Genomic DNA, 21,013 nt, shown 5'->3' on the forward strand with positions numbered 1-21,013 from the left:
CTTCTGTTTGTGCCATGTCACACTGAAATCTGTAACTGGTTTCATTTTCACTTGATCATCATCCCTCTGTGTGTCTCCCAGGAATGCTTTGCTGCTTCACTGACTTGGATCTCTTGAAGCCCAGTTTCAAAGCCTTGAGGCTTTGTGGAAAGAAGGGAGCCTGTATGGTTAAGCAGAGAACCTCCCTGCAGGAGGCCTAATAACTGCACCTGCTCTGTTTGTTTTTTGATAGCTGCATGTGTTTGTTTTCCCTGTGTTTGTATCATCTGATTCATAAGACTTAGGAAAGTTCATTGTGTGAGCAATGGAAATATGCTGTCTGACCTTCTGAAGCTCCAGAGAGAAAAGTCTGTTCTGAAGGTTTTGACAGGCTGCATTTTTCCTAGCTCCCTGTAACAATCAAGTATTAAACTCTACTGGTTGTTTGCTAAGATGCTTGATAATTCAGGGAAGTAAAACTTGGTATGTCATGCAATTCTTTCTCCTTCATTTTCCCACTGTCTTTTTGGGTTAGTTCATTCTTGTTAGCTGGGAATGATCTCCCCTTTTTCTTCTCATTGCCCCACATCTCAGCCGGCCTTGGCACTCCGTAATGATATCAGAAGAGTTTGCAAAGGGACAGTTACCCAGCAAAGAAGCAGGCATAAGGCCAGGTCTAGGAATGGATGAATCAAAGGGTTCCCATTTCCTCTTCACTTTGGACACAGAATAATAACCGTATTGAAGCTTTCCATTCTTCTTTTTATTTTCCAATTAATATTTCAGTAATGCCTTTTGAATGCATAGAGTTAATGGGGATGCGCAGGGTGATCTGTACATTATCAGTGTTTGCTGTACATCTTCTTTGACATGAAGCTGTAGCAAATCACCCAGAGATCTGATAACTGTTACCATGGGTGACAGTTTCCACTTTGCTCCTGGAGAGGGTAAGGTCTCTGAGAAATGACGCATCTCTGTTAAGAGTTTAAATTAACTCATATGTTGACAAACTTGACAATTTGTCGGGCTTTCTCTGAGTTCTTTCACATTGGCTTTGACAAGCAGGCTCTTTTTTTGCTGTTACAGCTAACATAAGTCTTATCCTTCTGCTGTATCTTAAAGGAAAACTTCCAAGCAAACCAAGTGCATCACAAGTGTTGGTGCAGGAGACGGTGCGACACTACAAGGCAGGACTTCTTCAGCTCAACTTCATGGCGCATGGCCTTTCATCCTCTGCCATGTCTCTAGCAGCTGAAATACCTCAGCGACAGCGAAGTCCCCCTAAAGCCATAGCCCTGTGACTGTGATGCCAGGCTTTGGCAGTGTTGGCAACAGTAATGATGTGGGAAGGAACCTTTATCCAGCCCCTGTTCTCTCTGGGACTAGAAGCACTCACAGCTGGTAATGACAGTGATACTGTTATCAAAGGGTGTTAGTAAAGAGCAAAGCTGCTTTTGTGTGCATGCCAGAGACGTGTTTCTTACTTTCCTAAAAATGTTTGGATTGTTTTTTGGCTTTTTTAATTTGTTTTTTGTTTTTTTTTAATTTTTTTTTAAATCAATCTAAACTTTGCTTTTTCTGAGTTTGTAGTATTTTGGGGTTTGAAGAATCACAGTTTACCATTTGTATTCTTACCCTTACATTGATACTCAGCTCTTGGTCTTAATCCAGGGGCTCTTATCCATGTCAGGGCTATGAAATCAGCAAGGATTCTGAACTATCATGAGGTCTATGTCCCATATGTGGAATTCATGGGTGCTACATGAAGACAAAAGGGTGCTGACGGAGCACTCTTTCCACCACCTGTGTATTCCTCCTCCCCTTCCATATTCTTTCAGCATGCTGCTCTGTGATAATGCCCTGCAGCAAAATGACAGCTCCTTCTGTGCATGTGACCCCATTTTTGAATACTTTTGTCTTCCATGCCTTAAAGAAATGTTTTTTGGAAGTGAGGTGAAGAAAATGCCAACTGCCCTGATCCGTGGTTCAAGATTCGTGGCATACCAAACACCAAAAGCTACAGGGTGGGAACCCCACCCTGAACTGACAGAGGAAGTTGTGAAGCACACTCGCAGCTCTTTATCTCATCTTTTTATGAAAGCATATAGTAAACAAGAGATAGAAACTAGAATTTGGTTCAGAGCAGAGATGAATAGAAGCTGCAGCAGTAGGCCTTGCCTTTGTGAATTAGTCAGAGGCTGGTTTTGGATGTGACATGAGATTCTCTTAGTCATAGCAAACAAAGATTAATTTCCCTTTAAGAGCCAATCTTCATTCACTCTTTTGAATTTACCAGTAGCCTCCCTACAAATGTTGCATATCTGGCCAGCTGGTTTGCACTTCAGGTATCACCTTGCTGTCTCCGAAGAGATTGGTCCAAGTATAGAGACCAAGGAAAGCCCACTGGCTGTCAGGTCTGATTGCTGACTCTGATTTTGAGATCTTAGCCTATCCCAGATGGTTTTCCAGTGTCTCCTCCTCCTTCGACACTTGAGCTGTGAGGATCTGAGAAAAAATTGTCTTTCTTTCTATCCATTATTTGGCTTCTACAGATCTTGGTGTCTTGTGTCAACTGCAGAAGCTAATGCAGTATACAGCCACTCTGACCTCTTTTTCTTAGCAGCTGGTTCAGACCTTCCTCTGCTATGTTTCGTTCTTAGAGTGGTTCTGATTTTGGTTCTGATTCCACTTATTTCTCACACTGGGTAACAGGAACTCAGATATCTCCATATGACTGTCTTGGAAAGCTTTGCAAGGCTTAAGTTGCTGTTTTTGTGCTTCTGGGTAAACACTGAACAGAAAAGGTTGGAACCATTTTGCCTGGCTTTTTGTCTCTGCTGTTATGTTGGAGATTTGGATTTGATTTGGGTTTCACAGAGAATCACAGAATTGCAGGAGTTGGAAGGGACCTCAAGAGATCATCAAGTCTGACTTCCTGCTAAGGCAGGTACCCTACAGTAAGTCACACAGGTAGGCATCCAGACAGGTCTTAAATATCTCCATAGAAGAAGACTGCACAACTTCTCTGGGCAACCTGTTCCAGTGCTCCACCATCCTTACTATAAAGAAATTCTTCCGTGTGTTTGTAAGGAACTTCCTGTGTTCAAGTTTTAGGCCATTACTCCTTGTCCTATCACTGCACACCACCAAAAAGAGTCTGGCCTCATCCATTTGCCTCCCACATCCCTTTAGATAATTATGAACATTTATTGGATCCCCGCTCAGTCTTCTTTTCCCCAGGCTGAACAGACCCAGGTCACTCAGCCTTTCCAGAAGATGCTTCAGGTCCTTTATCATCCTTGTGGTCCTCTGCAAGACTCCATGTAGGAGATCCCTGTCTTTTTTGAAGTGGGGAGTCCAGAACTGGACACAGTATTCTAAATGTGGCCCCACTGGGACCACCTCTCTTGACCTGCTAGCTTAGCTACGCTGTTTGTAATGCACCCCAGGATACCACTGGCTTTCTTGACCACAAGGGCACACTCCTGGCTCATGGACAACCAGGACATCCAGCTCCTTCTCTGCAGAGCTCTCCAGCAAGTCAGCCCCTGATCTGTGCTGATGAATGTGGTTATTTCTCCTCGGATGCAAAACCCTACATTTGCATTTTGAGTTACCTTGTTTATAAGCAGCTCCACCATGACACTTGCAGCAGTATCTCCCTTTACTGACATTTCAATATCTGCAAATGCAACTTGGGTGGAGGGAACGCTGAAGTTATGCATTGCTGTTCTGAACTCTGTGTCATAGGAATTAATACATTGCTTTTAAGCAAAGATGAGCAATTGCCATCTGTGCTTTGTACAGAAGGGCATTTATCATCAGAGGCAGTCCCGCATAGCTGCTGCTTAGCTTTGAGATCAGATGGAAGGCCAGCAGTTCAACACAGATCAACAGAGGGGCAGTCTGACCAAATGGTGTCTGATGTGGAAGTGCACATAAAGCAAAGGTGTGTCACTGAATTCCTCCATGCATAAAAAGTTGTCCCCATTGACATTCATTGATGCTTGTTGAATGTTTATAGAGGCCAAACAGTGCAAGTGAGCATACTGAGGTGGTGGGTGCTGTATTTCACCAGTGACAACAGTGGGTCCCCTCTGCTGGTGTAAATTTAGATGAGTGTGGCACGCAGGCTCTTGTTCATCACCAGTAAAAATGCATAGCTAATGGTGGTGACTGTGTTGAAAAATAGTGTTTTGTAGCTAAGAATTTACTCTATCAAAGAGTTTTACTGTGCTCATTGTATCTGTTGTAGTTTCTATGAAAGTAAGTACAAGGCATTACTTTCACAGCGGCTCCCACTGCAGAATGGGTTTTTAAACCCAGCCTCTCAGTCCTGACTTTGGCTGGTTGGGCAGCTTCTGCTCTGTTGTGCTGACACAATTATTTGTGGAGCTGGGCTGTAAATGAGCATACCAGTCCAGGTTAAAATAACTCTTTCAAAACAACTGTGATCTGATTCCACAAAATGTTGTCAGCATAGCTGAGGGCTGGCATGCTTTGTCCCAGACCCAGGTGCAAGAATGAATGAGGGCAGAACATGGAAACTCACTTTATTGAGGATGAAAACATGAATATATTGTGTATAAAGAAAAGCAGAAAGGCAGGCAAAAGGAGTACCATGGGAAAGGTGCATGGGGGAAATCACTTAATCATTCTTGGATATATCAGCAGTAGAAAAGTATTGAGGAGGTGGAAATCCGTCAGTAGCTGATAACTGCGATTGTAGTGCAGCAAGATTTCTGCCTCTAGCAGCACTCTGTTCTCATCAGGAGCTCACCCCAAGTTAGCAAAGATAGCAAGGTTGGCCACGCAGTCAGCCAGATCAAGGATTCAAACCACTCTAAGTAGCAGCTGTCTGAGACTAAGCACATGCCACAGGGAGGAAGCAGCTAGTTTTTGGTGACTGTTGCCTAGTATTGCTCTTGGCATGGTATGGATGCCACTGGAATATCAGTGGAGAGGCAGAAATGAATGGGACGTGGTGAGGGGAAGAAGTCACGGCTAAGGCTGTACCCAGCACTGGAATAAATATTCCTCCTCAGGAATTCACAATGTTTAGCACCTTTTTTCACGTCTTGGATTGAGTAAGGTGCTTGGTATAGGTTCACCTGATGTTTTCATGCTGGGACAATTCCAAGCTGTGGACAGAGTTGGTAAAAAAACGGCATTGGAGTAAAGTCTTGGTGTCACATGGGGAGGGTGAGCACAGAGGGGTTTTTGGATGAGGTGGGGAGAAAGAAGGTCCATGGCTGATTGGTGACATCAGCTGAATGGTGACATTATTCACCATCGCCAGTAATTCTGTTTAAACAAGGAGCTAGTGTGTGTATTATTTAAGAATGCCTAGTTGGAAAATATACTCAGTTTTGGACACTGTGCTCCAAGAAATATGCTGATCAATTGGAAGAAGTCCAGAAGAAAGTAAAATGAGCAAAGGTCTGGGAAATGTTCTCTGTAAAGGAAGGTTGAAGTAACTGGCTTTGCTCATTTTATAGAACAGAAGATTCTAGGACAACCACAGTTTTCAAATATATTGGGATAAATGCAAAGAGGAAGAAAATATAAGTTGTTCTCTGTAATTATGGAAGCTAAGGCAAGGAATAATGAGGATGTATTGTAAGGAGGGAAATACAGGTTAAACATTCAGAAATGTTTTCAAATAGTATGAACATCTAAGCCTGCGGATAGTTCCTCTGCATTAATACTGCATTTTGTCATCAGTGGTCTTCAAGAACAATAAGACAACTTACAGTAAGGAGCAATTGAGTATGTTGAGTATAGTTGAATACAGTTCAGCTGTAGTTGAGTATACGTCAGATCTGTGCAGTCGGAAAGGATGAGGTGCTTTGAGTGTCTTCATCCTTACTTTGTGGGGTTGCATTTACTGCATTATGTACCAAGCACTGTGTATGCATGCCCTGCACCAGTGGTAGAAGTCCTGCCCCACGCCTTCCTACCTCAGTGCATTGTACCAGGGCTGTTAGCAGTGCTTCTGGCTCCATCCTTTTGGCTGCTCATCTGCAGCCAAGATCAAAATGAGACAGAATACCAGATATTGTTAGGAACAGTAGAGCTTTGTCAGTGTGGATAATCTTGAGTGAGATGGATAAAGGAGCACTCAGGCGAGCAAGTCATTGGGGTATGGAGGCAGGAATGGGTTGAGGAATCGGCGCCAGGTGGTTGGAAAGGACAGTGCTGGGAACTGGTAGAGATGTGTGTCTGCTCAGCCTGTGCCTGAGCCAGCCCTGTGCCTCCCAGCTCCAGTCTTCTGCACAAGGATTTGTTGCTTTTTTTCCCCACTCGCTCTAATAAAGTTAGGGGAGGTACTGCCCAGCTCTTCCCTCCTTAGCAATTTCAAACCCAGCAAAATGTGCAAGGCTTAGTTAATTTTGGATGGAGTAGGATTTTACAACAGACACTCTTCTGTCATGTAGCCCCATCCTGGATTGCTGAGGGAAGCAGTGAAGGATTTGTGCCCTCTTGACATTTCCAGAGGTCAGCTATGAAGTCCTCTGTCATATTGCCAGTGCAGAGCTGCAGCACAGCGCTTGTTTCCAAAGGAGAGACTGACATTGTTCTGTGTGTGGTTCTTCCCCTTGCACTTCTGCTTTGCCTTCTATTCAACTTCTTTACTTACTGTGTGATTTGAGAGAGAGGTTTTCATTTTGCTTTCATCACAGGGATGCTTTTCTCCTTCCTTTATTCGTCTTTATTGAAGGCTCCTCTTACGCTACCTGTGACACTGGTTGCACTCCTGCAGTTGACTTTTGCAACCATAAGCTGTGGCCAGGGAAATGTCATGTAAAGTTCACGTCCTGCCTCATACTGACGGCAGAGGTAAGAAAGGGAGGGAGAAGCACTCCTGTCATGCCAGCACGTTCTAGTGGCAAAGGGCCTTTGGAAACCCAAGAAGAAGTTTGCTGCTTGCGTCTCCGGTGTAGTTTTTTATCCTGATTTATGTGCAGTCAGCGCGATTCTGTTGGCCAGCTTGCAAAACTTTCCCTGGTTGTTTCTCCCTGTTTGTATGGAACTTGATTGTATGGAACTTACCTTTAATCTCAGCAGGAACTGTTTGCCCCCCATCATTTGTATACTCACCCATTGCTGTTAGTTCTAACTCATTTAAGCCTACTTATTCTACAAATGATTCTTTGTAGTCTGAACCTCCTCTGGTACTGGAATTCCTCACATATTGATTGCATTCTGCTTTTACCCCATGATGTAAATCACAGAATTACAGAATCACAGAATGGCCAGGGTTGGAAGGGATCTCAAGGATCGTGAATCTCCAACCCCCTGCCACATGCAGGGCCACCAACCTCCCCATTTCATACTAGACCAGGCTGCCCAGGGCCCCATCCAACTGGCCTTGAACACCTCCAGGGACGGGGCATCCACAGCCTCTCTGGGCAGCCTGTTCCAGCACCTCACCACTCTCTCTGTAAAGAATTTCCCTCTGACATCCAGCCTAAATCTTCCCTCCCTCACTTATATTTCCCCTTCTCCTGCTGTTATCTGTCCTTTCAAAGAGTTGATTCTCCTCCTGTTTGTAGGCTCCCTTTAGGTACTGAAAGGCTGCCATGAGGTCACCCCGCAGCCTTCTTTTCTCCAGGCTGAAGAAGCCCAGCTCCCTCAGCCTGTCTTCATAGGGGAGGTGCTGCAGTCCCCTGATCATCTTGGTGGCTCTCCTCTGGACCCTCTCCAACAGCTCCCCGTCTTTCTTGTACTGAGGCTCCAGACCTGGGCGCAGTACTGCAGATGGGGCCTCACAAGAGCAGAGTAGAGGGGGACAATGTCTGCCTTAACATTTTGCCTTTCTTGGTGCTCCATTTTATTCTGTGGGAAAAAGTTTTGAAGTGCATTGGACGTAGTTTCTTGTATCGCATTTATGCACAGGTTTTATTTTTGAACAGCGTTCCAATATTTCATTATGAAGTTGCATTTTAGAAGTACTTTAATCGTTATTCTTCAGTGAAGAAGAGCATGAGCAGACTGTGTTTCGTGGGACCTAGATGCAGCACATTGGAGTTACTGACTGCACCAGTTTATAGACTTCTGTCTTCAAAAGAGCTTCAGAGTGGCTTTAAAGCTGAAAGCTCTTTGAACATTGGTGCTCAGCTTGATGGAAATTTAGAAACTCCATCAGGTAGTTTCAGATATGGATATTTCAGAAATAGGAACGAGTGATGTGCCCTCCAGCCAGCTCTGAATACAGGCCGCAGTGGGGCTGTTATGGAAAACAAGCAATTTGTGGACTTGGGAAAACCACGAGGAGTGAGCGGCACTGACTCCATGGAGCTAGAAGTCATGTCACCTCTTTCTCCAGTTCTCCCATGGGACATGAGCTCTGTGTGCTGTGTAGGAGCCAGGCAGAGCGAGAGATTCTTCTAGGGTTAGTACGGTCCTGGACAGCAGAGGATTAGTTCCTTAAAACCTGATCTATTTTGGCTCTGCTTTTTTTTACTAGTCTGGTGGGGGGGGGTGAGGAGGTCCATTAAATGGAGTGCTGCTGTTAATTCCTCAAGTTGTGGTTTTCTGTCAGCAGGCAGATGCACTTTCCTATCCAAGTGTTCTTGTCATAGTAGTTTCTGTTACGTGGAGCAATGTATATGTCCTATTGTAGACCTGCAGAACCAGCCCATGCATGCACACAAAACACAGGTGCAAATGGAGGAAAGATCGGCAGCTTCCTTTGACATTAAGAGGTGGTAAAGAGGATTTACAGTTCATTAGGATCCTCCCCCATGAGGATCCTTCCAACCATCTCATGCATCCCCTTGCTGTTTTGGTGCCATTCACTTACCTAAGGGTCCTGGATATTTTGTTGCCATATCGAAGCTCGTAGGAAGAGTTTGTTGGAGGAGTTTGTTGGTGAACAGTGGATAGTTCCACTTGGAGTGTAGCCCACAGATCAGCTCCTGTGCTGTCAGAATATGACAGTTCATACAGCTTTATGCCAGCTGGGATGTTGTCCTGTGTGCTGGAAGATGCCCGAGGCAGTTGCTGTGCGCTATTTGTTAATTTGTTTGGCCTGGAAGGACGTGTGGTAAGAGAACTTCATCACTTGTACTCATTCTCTAAATGTGTTTTTTTTGTTTTTTTTCTACAGCTCTGAAAAGTCCAGCTGCATTTCATGAACAAAGAAGGAGTTTGGAACGGGCCAGGGTAAGATGCAATATGCTCCCAAAGATTTTAGGGAAATCAGGAGCAGTCTGTCTTGCAGTTTGGGCATCCCACACGACGCAGAAGGGAATCCTTTGCATTCTGAATGTGCAGTTACAGATTTGAGTGGGATGTTTTTATTTGTGGTGCTGGTTACTCCCCAGTGAACAGTTGTAACTAAAAGCCACTGAAGACAGTACCTAGATTTTCCTTGGAGGTCACTGATATTTTTCTTCCTGTCATTCATTTACTGTATGTTATTTTTATAGTGTCTGTTTTGCCCTTCAATGATGTGGATGTCGTTGAAATAGCTGATTCCACCTCTGAGGAAAGTGTGTGATTTTTTTCTTGTGTGCACATGCACTTGTTTCTCTTGGACATTAGAAACAGAAAACTTAGTTAATAGAGAGGATGCCAGCACTGAGATCATGCAGACTTCTGGCTTTACAGAAAGAGGAAGGCAAGCCTGAGCTAGGCGTCACCATCCACACTTCACCTTTGCTCACTGGGGGTTTCTTGGTGATTTCTGTTCCTCGGAAGGCCTCTGAGGAGAGGGGTTTGTTGGTCTTTTTGTTTTTTTTTTTCTTGCTGATTAGTCTACAGGGAAATAAAACCTGTTATGACTGTGAGCCAAGTTCTGTTTTAAAACTAAAAGCAAGATAAGGCTAAAGAAGTAAGATGGCTGTGATAAAAACCTGCAAGGCATGTTAGCACTTTGAGTTTGGTGGAAGGATTGGAACAATGGATTCTGCATTAAGACCAGTGTCCCAAAGGCTTGTGCTTTTTCCTCCATTTTTTAATAAACCCTTCTTACTAAGTTATCATTCTGGTGTGGGCACCTAAGCAAGTACGATGGAGTTCTCTGATTGATTGACTTTGATGTTTATTTCCTCTCAAGATCATCAAGTTCCAGCACTTAGCAGTCTGTTACCCACTGCACCCTGGTTCCCTTCCTGGGACGTGCACAGGGTAACAGGGCCATCTCCATACATCACTCCATCCATAGCACATTCTTCAAAGATGTTGCTAAAAGCAGCTCTGGAAGTGGGTCTTGGTAGCATTTAGATTTTGCCTGCCAAGGAAGAGCATAGGGTCTGTAGCTTAATGAATAGCATGTCTTTAAATAAGAATATGCCTGAACCACAAGTCATGCCAAATGCCAACAGCATATGAAAGTATTTGCTGTGAACAATGGAACGATATATTCATGCTGCAGTGTGAAAGGAAACATCTTGAATTTCACCCTGGCATAAGCTAGTGGTGTTACGTAAAAGGCAAAACGAAGGCTTCGGGTCTTGAGAAAATCCTTTCCAGTTTCAGTTCCACAGGGCAGCAGTGCTCTTTTTTACTGAGGGAATGTCCAGTAGAAGGTCATCTTCAGAATAAACTCGCTCTGTGGTGCTTTGGGATTCTGATACGCCCCTTCCTTCTTCAGAGTTTATTGAGATTTCAGTAGCAATTAAAGATGGTTACTTCTCTTGCTTGTCCAAGCTTATCTCCTGTGTCTGATCAACTAAAATTGGTTTTGCTTGTCTGTTTTTGCTGCAGACAGAGGACTATCTGAAACGGAAAATCCGGTCCCGGCCAGAGAGATCGGAGCTGGTTAGGATGCACATTCTGGAAGGTACAGCACACGTGGAAGAGGAAGACACCAACAATAAGATTTGTCATAACTACTTATTGGCAGCTTTCTCTTGTGCCTCCAACCCCCAGATCTTTCCGTTAGTTGGGAGTGGGCAGAATATCATGCTACAGGCCTGTGGCGTGATTTCTTGGGAGTGATTCAACAATCTCTGAAGAATCTCTTATGTAAACTCAGATTGTACAGTTTTGTGCAGCTGAGCCACAGTGAAATAGAATGGGCATTGCTCTTCTGCTAGGGGATGGCACTGTAAAATACTGAAGTGGGAAGAAGGCAGATTTGATCTAATCAATGTGCACCTCAGTTTCAGAGAGGGAGTACTGTCCTGCTGCTGAGTACCACATCTTTGGACACAACTGAAAGGGAAAAGATGAATGAGAATCAGATGACAATAGTTTGAGAACAGTGAGTTTATCCTAATCTAGAGTCACAGGAGCTGTTATGGTATCTTCATAACTTCAATTTACATATTATCTATAATATCTCTATATTATGTAGTTATCTAGTGTAATCTGCCATTATTTTCCTATACAGCTATCTACCATTATCAACAATTACCTTTGTAAAGAGAAGTTAGGTACTGCTAAAGTACGTAGGTTGGTCACTGTTGAACTGATGCCATTGTATTTGCTTTTCCCTGAACAGAGACCTCAGCTGAACCCTCCTTGCAGGCTAAGCAGCTGAAGCTAAAGAGAGCCAGGCTAGCAGATGACCTCAATGAGAAGATAGCACAGAGGCCAGGTCCCATGGAGCTGGTGGAGAAGAACATCTTGCCTGTGGAATCCAGCCTGAAGGAAGCTATTATAGGTGAGGCCAGAGGAGGGTCTGTGTGGAGGGCATTGCCCAAGGTGTCTGTGATTTCCTATCGTTTTGCCTGCCTGCTTAAGGGAGCGCAATCCTATCATTGTTCTTATTTTCCCATCTCAGAGCCTTTCAGCCCCCAGGATTTTGCAAAACAGAATGCCCTCTGGAACAGATAGTAGTAGAGAGATGTTAAATTATGTTGTGGACATTAAATTATGAGTGTAGACATCCCAGAATAATGCAAGAGTGTTTACATACCCTGAGGGCTTGAAAGACTGCTGTAGATTGCATTCCCTAGATTCTCTCGTTAAAAGTTTCCCCTGATATTGACACATCAGCAACCTTGGTCAGGGAGATCCCACTGAGTGACTCACATCAGGAAAGGAGACAGAATACAAACAGGTGTGATGAAACAAAAGCTGTCTGTGAACTTACAAACTTCAGAGAATCCAACCCCTTTAAAAATAAACCAGAACAGATGTAAATCATGCCAGTGCCATTCCAAGGGCTGTAAGGAATGCTGAGGAATAGCCTTCCCACCGCCTCAGCAGTGCTCTTTCCCATCTCCCCTGGCTGGGTGTTCTGTGCACGACTGTGGTTACTCTTTCCCTCAAACACACACAGCTATTTTAAAGACAGATGGGACACAACTGTGAGCAAGGCTGCATACTTCTCATGAAAAAAAGGAAAAGGGCAGTGCTGGGGGAGACCTGGCTTAACTATTGCACAGGAAATGGCTGAAGAATAGAAAGAGTGGGCTTGTGAGCTGGCATATTAGAGAAGTGGCTTCCTTCTGACTCTGAGCAGAACACATCTCCATGGATTTCAGTTATGTTAGATGGAAATGATAGTATTTTCTGCTTACCAGGATTAATTTGAGATAAGTTGCTGTATGTGGGATGTGTAGACAGACAGAAATGTTAATAGCAGTCAGGGCCACTAAATCCACAGACCCTGTTGCTTATAAGAGTAGAGGACAATTCAGGATTCTGTCTTGAAGAGTGATTCTATCTTCCACCACCTAGGGTGAACACCAAGAAAGCATGACTCAGCCCTACACTGACCTTTTTCTTTGGTGCCGCATGGTCAGCAAATAGGCCGTGCTTCAGCCCTGGGTTTGGCTTCAGTAGCTCTTGTTGTGCTTCTTGATCTCATCTTGTGGAGAAGCAAGAGAAGTGGTTCACCCCAGTCCACATCTGTGCATTCTGCTGATAGCAGAGATGAATATAAACCCTTCAAATGGATCCAACTTGGGTTTCATTTTCTCTTTTTTGTATGATACTTTAACTCAGACACAGTTCCCCATGCCTTCATTTTCTTTGTGAAACATCTAGTGGCAAGTGAAACGATTTCTAATTCCACTTGGAAGCCCATGGCCAATGTTTGTATTTTCAGTTGGACAGGTCAACTACCCAAAGGTTGCAGACAATTCCTCCTTCGACGAGGACAGCAGTGATGCCCTCTCCCCAGAACAGCCAGCCAGCCATGAGTCCCAGGGGTCTGTCCCATCGCCGATGGACTCACGGATTTGTGACCCTCTCCCTACCACCACTGGCACATCACTAGCTCAGGTGAGAGCGTGGTGGCCTCCTTCAGTGCCTTGGAGCTACTGCTGATTCATGGCAAGGGATCCTAAAATGCAAGGCTAAGGGACTCCGAAAAGGTCACAGCATAATCAGTGAGATTTCACAAGGGGTCTTAGCTGTGTGTGGCACCGGTGATGTCCTCTGGTCCTTCAGAAGTGCCCATAGTGGTGTCATGTGGGGAATGGGACAGTCCTGGCTGGTGAGGCAGGCTGGGCAGGCGTGCAGCTGATTCAGGCAAGCAAAGCTGGACATGCAAGTGTAGGGTTTTGATTCCTTCTCTGCCCTTGGAAGTTGTGGTGCTTCTTGGGGACAAATGGAGTGGGTTAAAGGAATCTAATTAATCACTTGAATACTCTGCTGCTCCTCCTTAAGTGGGCACTTCCCACCACTCTGTTAAAATGCTTCCCTCCTCGTTCGTGTTCTCATTATGCCTTTCTCTGTCCCTGCAGGGTACATCCCAATTGCAGATTAGTGCAGACTGCAATGAAACACTTTTCCTACCTGAACAGCCGCCTCCGCCTCTGCCACCTCCACCTCTTCTGCCTCCCAGTCTTACCAATGGAGCAGGTCTTCCTGCTGCCAAGCCCCCACCGACGCTCATTAAGGTATTTTGGATGGTTTCTTCATTGGTGTATTCAGAAAAAAGATGAGATGATTATTCTGAAGAAGACTTGGAGTTGAAAGTGCTATGTTAACAGAAGCTAAGAAGGCTTATATACCAGTGTCTTCCTCTGACCCTATTTGAGCAATATATTTAATAGGTTCTTCTATTCCGTGAGCTGTTTACCTTCTGTGAAATGGGTCCTAAATGCAGAACGTTTTGAATCAGTTGGTGTTATTTATAAGTAGAGTTAGTGAGCCTGATGGATGAGTGGTCTGGTGTGCTGGGAAAGATGAATGGCTGTTTTGCTGTGAGCGGTGCTACAGTGCTCCTGTGGGTGCTGTGGCTGTAGTATTGCTTGAGTTAGGGAGGCGTGGAAAGACCCTGAGGTCAGATGTGGAGAATTTTGAAACAAAAATCCCAGCGTGCTTTCTGGTTTATGTGGGGCCTTGTGTTATTTTAGGGTTTTCCTTTCTTATTTGCTTCCTTTTTTTCTTCTGAATAGCAAAGCCAGCCCAAGTCTGCTAGTGAGAAGTCTCAGCGCAGTAAGAAAGCCAAGGAGCTGAAGCCGAAAGTCAAGAAGCTTAAATATCATCAGTATATTCCCCCGGACCAAAAGCAGGACAAAGGAGCTCCTCCCATGGATTCATCCTATGCCAAAATACTGCAGCAGCAGCAACTCTTTCTCCAGCTTCAGATCCTCAACCAGCAACAGCAGCAGCACTACAACTATCAGACCATCCTGCCAGCTCCACCAAAGTATGGGTCCTAGGTGTAGCGCTCTCTTAGGAAGGCCTTTCCCAGTGCTATTACCAAACACATTGTGTTCTACGTGTGTGGTGTGGTGAACGGGTGTGTGATGCACTCAGTCTTCTTGGGTTATAGTGGGCCTCAGAAAGGGCCAGTGTTGGAGATGGGTGTAGCCTAGGGATGAATATAGCCAAAGGCGTGCTTTAATGCCTAGGGTGTTTCTGGACCTGTACGATTGTTGGCATACATAGGTACACAGATCCTCTTGGCAGGCTGCTCCTGTACTGAGAGCCTCCAGTGCCTTTCTGCCTTGATTTCGATGGCTGTGGTTTTTCTCTTCCTGCAGGCCTCCAGGAGAGCAGCAGACTGGTGCCAGTGCCCCAGCCATACGCAGTCTCTCTGCTGCAGTCAATAGCACATCTTCGGTATCCTCTGGTTCCGGTGGGCTGATGCGACAAAACAGTAATGCTGCAGTGGGCAAGCCAGGCCCTCTCCCTGCCAACCTGGATGAGATGAAGGTAAAAGTTGGTGCTGCTCTCAGTCCTGTGGAATTGTACAGCTGTTTTGTTTTGCCATTGTCAGTGATGAGAGTCAGCACTGAGTCACCTTTGTGCCCTGGAGCAGAGCTGACATGGACTGGTGGTAGCTAAGGCTAACAGCTGGCAGTGCTGCCCTGCAGCCTGGACCTGAGATGCAAGTCTGCTGGCCTGCAGGGGGTCAGCTTGCTCCTTTGCCCCAGGGCTCTGGCAGCTGATAATAGTTCTGGTTATTGTGCTTGCTGTCTTAATGTTGCCCTCTTTCAACCCCCATCAGGTGGCAGAGCTGAAGCAAGAGCTGAAGCTGAGGGCCTTGCCTGTCTCGGGCACAAAGACAGAACTGATTGAGCGGCTCAGAGCTTACCAAGAGCAGAACGGCACAGCCAGCCAAACAACCTCCACTCCCAAGCCCAGCACTGCAGCCATTCTCCCCAAAGCTGCTGAGGTAGTGGTTGCTTTCCCAGCTGCCAGGCTGAGCACGGGGCCAGCCCTGGTCACCACTGGCATCGCACCAGCAGAAGTAGTTGTGGCCACAGTCACTGGTGGTGGTGTGATGAAGTTTGGCAGCACTGGCTCGACTCCACCTGTTTCTCCCACTCCTTCGGAACGCTCACAAATGAGCACAGGGGATGAGAATTCAGCCACTGGGGACACCTTTGGGGAGATGGTGACTTCGCCTCTGACCCAACTCACCCTGCAAGCGTCTCCAGTGCAGTTTCTGGTGAAGGAAGAGAGCTCCAAGTCTGCCTCCTGCAGCGTCAGCGCGGCACCCAGGTCGGAGCGGTGCAGCACCGGGAACAGCAGGGATGCAGAAGTTAGGGACAAAGATCAGATGCTGCAGGAAAAGGACAAACAGATCGAGGAGCTCACCCGCATGCTGAAGCAGAAGCAGCAGTTGGTTGAGATGCTCAGACTACAGCTGGAGCAGGAGAAACGCGCTCAGCAGTCGCTACCAGCCCCGGCGGCTGCGGGAGAAGGAACAGCTCTCGCCTCCAACCCAGTAGCATTTGGTATCCAGGTCAAGAGTGAAAACGGTTTCCCGAGCTGCCAGTATGCAAAGCAATCCAGTGGCCAAACCGACCAATTCAACCCCACACCAACCTCTAGCCAAATGGACACTTCGAACCCAAGCCCAGTGCCAAAGAAAGCCGTGATGGTGAAGCAGGAGGTGCCAGCCACGGAAGCAGAGCCGCCGTGCCAGTCCCACAGCCCGCGGCTGTTCCTTGGCCAGCAAGGGAGCGCCCTGATCAAGGGCACTCCTCCTCCAACCCTCATCACCGACTCCACAGGGACCCACATCGTCCTCACCGTGACCAAGCAGAGCGCCGAGAGGCAGGGCCTCTCACCCCAGGGGAAGGCAGTGAGCAGCTGCCCGACCCCACAGGTAGGCTCAGATCCCAACCCCACTGCCGCTGTCGGACTCCCCTCTTCCTCTTCATGCAAGGGTCTAGGTTACCATAGGATCACTTCCTGTGTTGGAAATTCAACTCAGAGAATGCCAAAATAAATGCCCGATATGCTTGTGATGGTGGCTAGTAGTTCATGGCTATGTACATCAGAGCAGTGCAAGTAAAACTTCACCATAAAGACTGTAATTTGGCAGTGCTGAGCTGTGTACAGCAGTGCATGTCCGTGCATCACAGGCTGTCCAGTAATCTCACAAACACACGGTTCTGCCTCCCATGAGGCAAGATCTCAGGCTTGGAGGACAAGGGTTTGCAGGCACATTTTGCTACTTCTCAAAAGAACAACTGTGCCTGTGGCATTAGAAAAAGCAGGGTGTATTTCACCCCTTGTTCCTTATTGGAGAGATTGTACTCAGAATGATAGATACATCACTTTGTCTGCTGAGAGCTGAAGTCAGACCCTCAGAGCAGACTTTTACATCTTGACTGCTCTGTTTTAATGCACGTCAATATTTCAGGGTTAGCAGCGTCTTTCATCAGCTATGATCCACTATTCCCCTGTTGGCATGAATCCAGCACTTAGCAGAAATGTTCTAAGAGTTCCAGGAAGGCATAAATATGTTTTATGGCATAAGTCAAACTCCAGCATCTTCCACGGAATCAGGGAACGTTTCCATTCTCTGCTGCCACGTTTCTTGCGCCTGCTGCAGAGCAGTGGCAGTGTCTGCTATCAGTGACAGGCCCTGAGCAGGCTGCATTTGCTGTGCAGCAGGCGAGATGCAAATCAGCTAAATGCCAGGGCTCAGCATCACCCCTCACACTGCAGCTCCAGCTGCTGCTCCAGAAATGCATGGATTAGCAGTAGGTGCTGTGGCAGTGCTGCCACTCCGAGGAAGCCACGGAGAGCCAAGGGGCTTAGCCTGGCATTGCCTCCTCATTGAGGATGCCAAATCCTGCTGCACTTTGATTTCTCTGCTTGGTGAGACAGAATGATTGCAGTTCACAAAGATTAAAGAGTGAGGAAAAACAGACTTCATAAATCCTTTAAGAATCACAATTATCTCCACGTTGTGTCTGGGGAACAGTTTCTCACTTCTTCTTTCCAGAGAGTACAATCATCGCCCACTAAAACTTCCAGCCAACTGCAGTGTCAGCCACCTGCAAGCACTCCTCAGCCTCCCACACCACAGCAGCAGCAGCCCAGAGGCCTGAACCAACCTGTCAGAAAGGTAGCGTGCTGCCTGCTTGCTTTTTCCCTTTGTTTTCCTTTGCCTGCTGCAAGGTTTGTAGCACTGGTTGGGAGGGAACACATTCACCCACTCCTGGTCAGAGCCCATCATCACAGTGAGGGCTCACAGCAGCTTCTGCCATAGCTGGGTGAAATATCAGCTAGTGTTTCTGCAGGGGTTTCTACCAATTAAAAACGATGAAAGGTCAGAGTGGGCGGCCTGGGCTTGTAATGGTGCTCACGATTCCTGAAGGATTGCTGCTGAAATGAAGAGGTGGTTGCTCTGCAGAGACCATACCTGTTCATTGTGTCTTTGTGATCTGCAGTGCAGACTGGAGAAAGAGAGCACCTCTGGCATCATCCCTTCTCCAAGTGACAGCTGTAAAGACATCCTGCTGTGCACCTCCTCCCTTGCTAGCCCACATCAGTGATGACTTAGCTTGCTCTCTGCCATGTAACTAAGAGACAGAAATATTTCTACAAAGAATTTTTAGACTTCGGAGGATCATTTCTGAGTCAGAACCTGGAAAGGATAAAAAGATAGGATTAATTTCTAGCACAGTCAGAGTGGGACACCCTTTTTGCAAAGGCTCGGTGGCTTAGTTCACGTTGAGACCTTTGAGGAAATGCAGAAGGTAAATGAAGAAACTGATTTTCCTTAGAATCCCTTGGCTTGCATGCTGTGGGGGCATCTGGAGCAACTCCCCAAATCCTTTTGCCTCCCTGCAGGTTGTTACAGGGCGCATTGTCTTTCTCAGCTCCTACAAACCTGCAGCCTTTCTGCCTCGATGGCTTCCACAGAGGGTCCCTGAAAACCTGTGCCCCTCTCAGGCAGGCAGAGAACCCCAGAGCAGCTCAGTGGGCAGGCGCCTGGGGCTGCGTCTGTACACAGAAGCCACAGAGCAGACAGAGAGATTTCCAGGGAAAACAGGATGAGGTAGAGCATCAACACGTAAAAGGCTCAAACTGCCTGGGGATCACTGCTCTGGCAGAGCAAGTGTCAATGTGGTTCACTTGTAACCACTGCAGAGGCAAAGACCCCGTCCACATGGTAACATTTCTTTTGGGCACCAGTGTGCTGATTCATCTGGTGAAGCTGAGTCACCAGCTCCGCTTCCTGCAACAACACTTGGGGTTTCCTTTGGAGACCTCTGGTACTGCTGAGTGTTCTAGTGATCTTCACACCCTCAGGCTGTGGAATTTGCTGCTAATTAAGCCTGCTTGTGTCCCCAAAGCAAGCGCTGGAGGGGAAGAGGGGAGGATGACGGAGAGGGCCTGGCTTGGAGGCTGAACAAAGTGAGAGAAGTGCCCTCTTCCAAAGTCCCAGGAGTTCCCCACTTGGACCAATGAGGCTTTCCCCATCATGGAGCAGCCTGATGGTGGTTTGTGGTGTGGTTGTCTTAGCATAAGAAATATCAGTGAGAGATTTCCAGCTGAGTTGAGGGGAAGTCTGTCTCTGTGTCATCGGTGCATAGTGCATGGAGTGCACAGAAGCCAGGCTGCTGAGAGGAGCGGTGCCCAGGCAAGAGAAGGAGTGACATTCGCTAAAGAAACCATGAGCTTTTTCCTGATCATTCCTTATGTCTTTGCTCTGCACAGCCCTCATCCCAGCCCAGCTCTCCTGCTGCCCCCTCCCCTTCCCAGATGGACCTGGAGCAACAACAGCAGCAGCAGCAGCAGCAGCAGAAGCAGCAGAAGCAGCAGAAGCAGCAGCATACATCGCTTTTTGGACCTCCTCCACCACCTCTCCCTGTCCCCTCAGTCCCACTGAAACAGCCACCAGGCTATGAAGAGGCCATGAAGCAGCAGCCAAAGACCCAGGTGAGAACAGGAGGAAAGGTGCTGCTGTAATTCCACTTTTTCCTCACCTCACCTGGGCCACTGAAGGAGAACAGAGACAAAACAACCCCTTCTGAACCTTCCTATCCAAATTCCTTCTTGAAATTCATTCTGGAGGGCCTGGGGAAGATCCTATGCCCAGGAAAAGATCCCAAACTGCTCAGTGCCCAGTGGGTGTTAGAGCAGTTGCTGACTGCACCTTTGCCTCCAGTAGCAGCCTGGGATCATGGAGGAGTCTGGTGCCATGGGTCTGTGTGCTGTCCATGCAGTGACAGCCCTGTTACTGGGATGAGGGAGGACAGCCAGCAGCCAAGTGTCTTGCTGGAGGGAAGCTCCCCTGTAATAGGAAGCTAATCCTGTGCTTGCTCTCCCCAGGAGAATGGCTGTTCCAGCCAGCAGATGGATGACTTGTTTGACATTCTCATAGAAAGTGGAGGTAAGGAGACAAACCTGCATTTCCCAGCCAGTGGGTTTGACCTGGGGATTATAGAGCACTGAGGGGAGCATGTGTCATGATGAAGGTCTTTACTTCTGTGTCCCTAGCAGTCATTAAAGCACCAAGGGAGATGTCAGATGGGCATTAATAGGATTGAAAAGCTGCTTGGTTGCTGTGCTGCATCAGCTCTGGGCACGTCTCTGCTCTGAGCCAATGCTTGGGTTCCCTGTGGGCAGACCACAAACTCCCTTCAGGCAGCAGAACGCAGGCATGGGCAGATTCCTTATCCCTGTCTGTGCTCAGTGATGGTTCGATCCTGGGGGGGTCCAGGTTGCCATGCTGGGTGGGAGGAATCGCTGCGGTGTTTGGCCACGCGTCTCCTCACCTGGCTGGCGTGTTTGTTCCCCTGCAGAGATTTCTGCTGACTTCAAGGATCAGTCATCCCCAGCTGGAAAAGAACCACCTGCAGCCCCTGCCTGCTCCTCACCGCCCAGCAGCCACCATTCCTCAGAGCTGGCGGTGCCGGTGTCGCTGGGGCAGACGGTGCCCGTGGGGCGGCTGGAGGACTTCCTGGAGAGCAGCACCGGCCTCCCGCTGCTGACGGCAGGCCACGATGGGCCTGAGCCCCTGTCCTTGATCGATGACCTCCACAGTGAGATGCTGAGCAGCTCGGCCATCCTGGACCACCCGCCTTCACCCATGGACACCTCGGAATTGCACTTTGCTCACGAGCCGGCCGGGGGCATAGCCTTGGATCTGGCTGAGGCTAACTTGGACAGCATGGACTGGCTGGAGTTGCCGGGGGGATCTGTCATGAGCCTGGCCCCCCTCAGCACCACGGCTCCCAGCCTCTTTTCCACAGACTTCCTTGATGGACATGATCTGCAGCTGCACTGGGATTCGTGCTTGTAACTCTGTGAGCAGAGACTGAAGGGAATGGGTGCGGGAGGGCACGGGCATGCAGGGGGAAGAGGCCAGTCAACCAAAAGAAACCCCAGAAACAAAAGAAAGAGAAAAAAAAAAAAAGGAGCTCCTAGTATC

The 21,013-nt window shown here is 47.3% G+C and overlaps 1 protein-coding gene across 1 annotated transcript in view; it reads left to right on the forward strand.

Moving 5' to 3' along the window:
- The window catches only part of MRTFA (myocardin related transcription factor A), a 76,461-nt gene extending 55,477 nt beyond the window's left edge, over positions 1-20,984 (forward strand). Inside the window, exons 4-15 of the mRNA XM_042837580.1 lie at positions 9,092-9,147; positions 10,693-10,768; positions 11,432-11,593; positions 12,986-13,161; positions 13,626-13,781; positions 14,283-14,536; positions 14,874-15,045; positions 15,341-16,447; positions 17,576-17,698; positions 19,297-19,518; positions 19,912-19,972; positions 20,385-20,984. Coding sequence (XP_042693514.1) covers positions 9,092-9,147; positions 10,693-10,768; positions 11,432-11,593; positions 12,986-13,161; positions 13,626-13,781; positions 14,283-14,536; positions 14,874-15,045; positions 15,341-16,447; positions 17,576-17,698; positions 19,297-19,518; positions 19,912-19,972; positions 20,385-20,884 — 3,065 coding nt within the window. The 3' untranslated portion in view covers positions 20,885-20,984. The remainder of the gene's footprint in view (positions 1-9,091; positions 9,148-10,692; positions 10,769-11,431; positions 11,594-12,985; positions 13,162-13,625; positions 13,782-14,282; positions 14,537-14,873; positions 15,046-15,340; positions 16,448-17,575; positions 17,699-19,296; positions 19,519-19,911; positions 19,973-20,384) is intronic.
- The last annotated feature ends 29 nt before the right edge of the window (positions 20,985-21,013 follow it).

This window comes from Centrocercus urophasianus, unplaced genomic scaffold, assembly GCF_019232065.1.
Source record: "Centrocercus urophasianus isolate 14NV4802_14NV808 unplaced genomic scaffold, USGS_Curo_1.0 seq_73, whole genome shotgun sequence".
Lineage (NCBI taxonomy): Eukaryota > Metazoa > Chordata > Aves > Galliformes > Phasianidae > Centrocercus > Centrocercus urophasianus.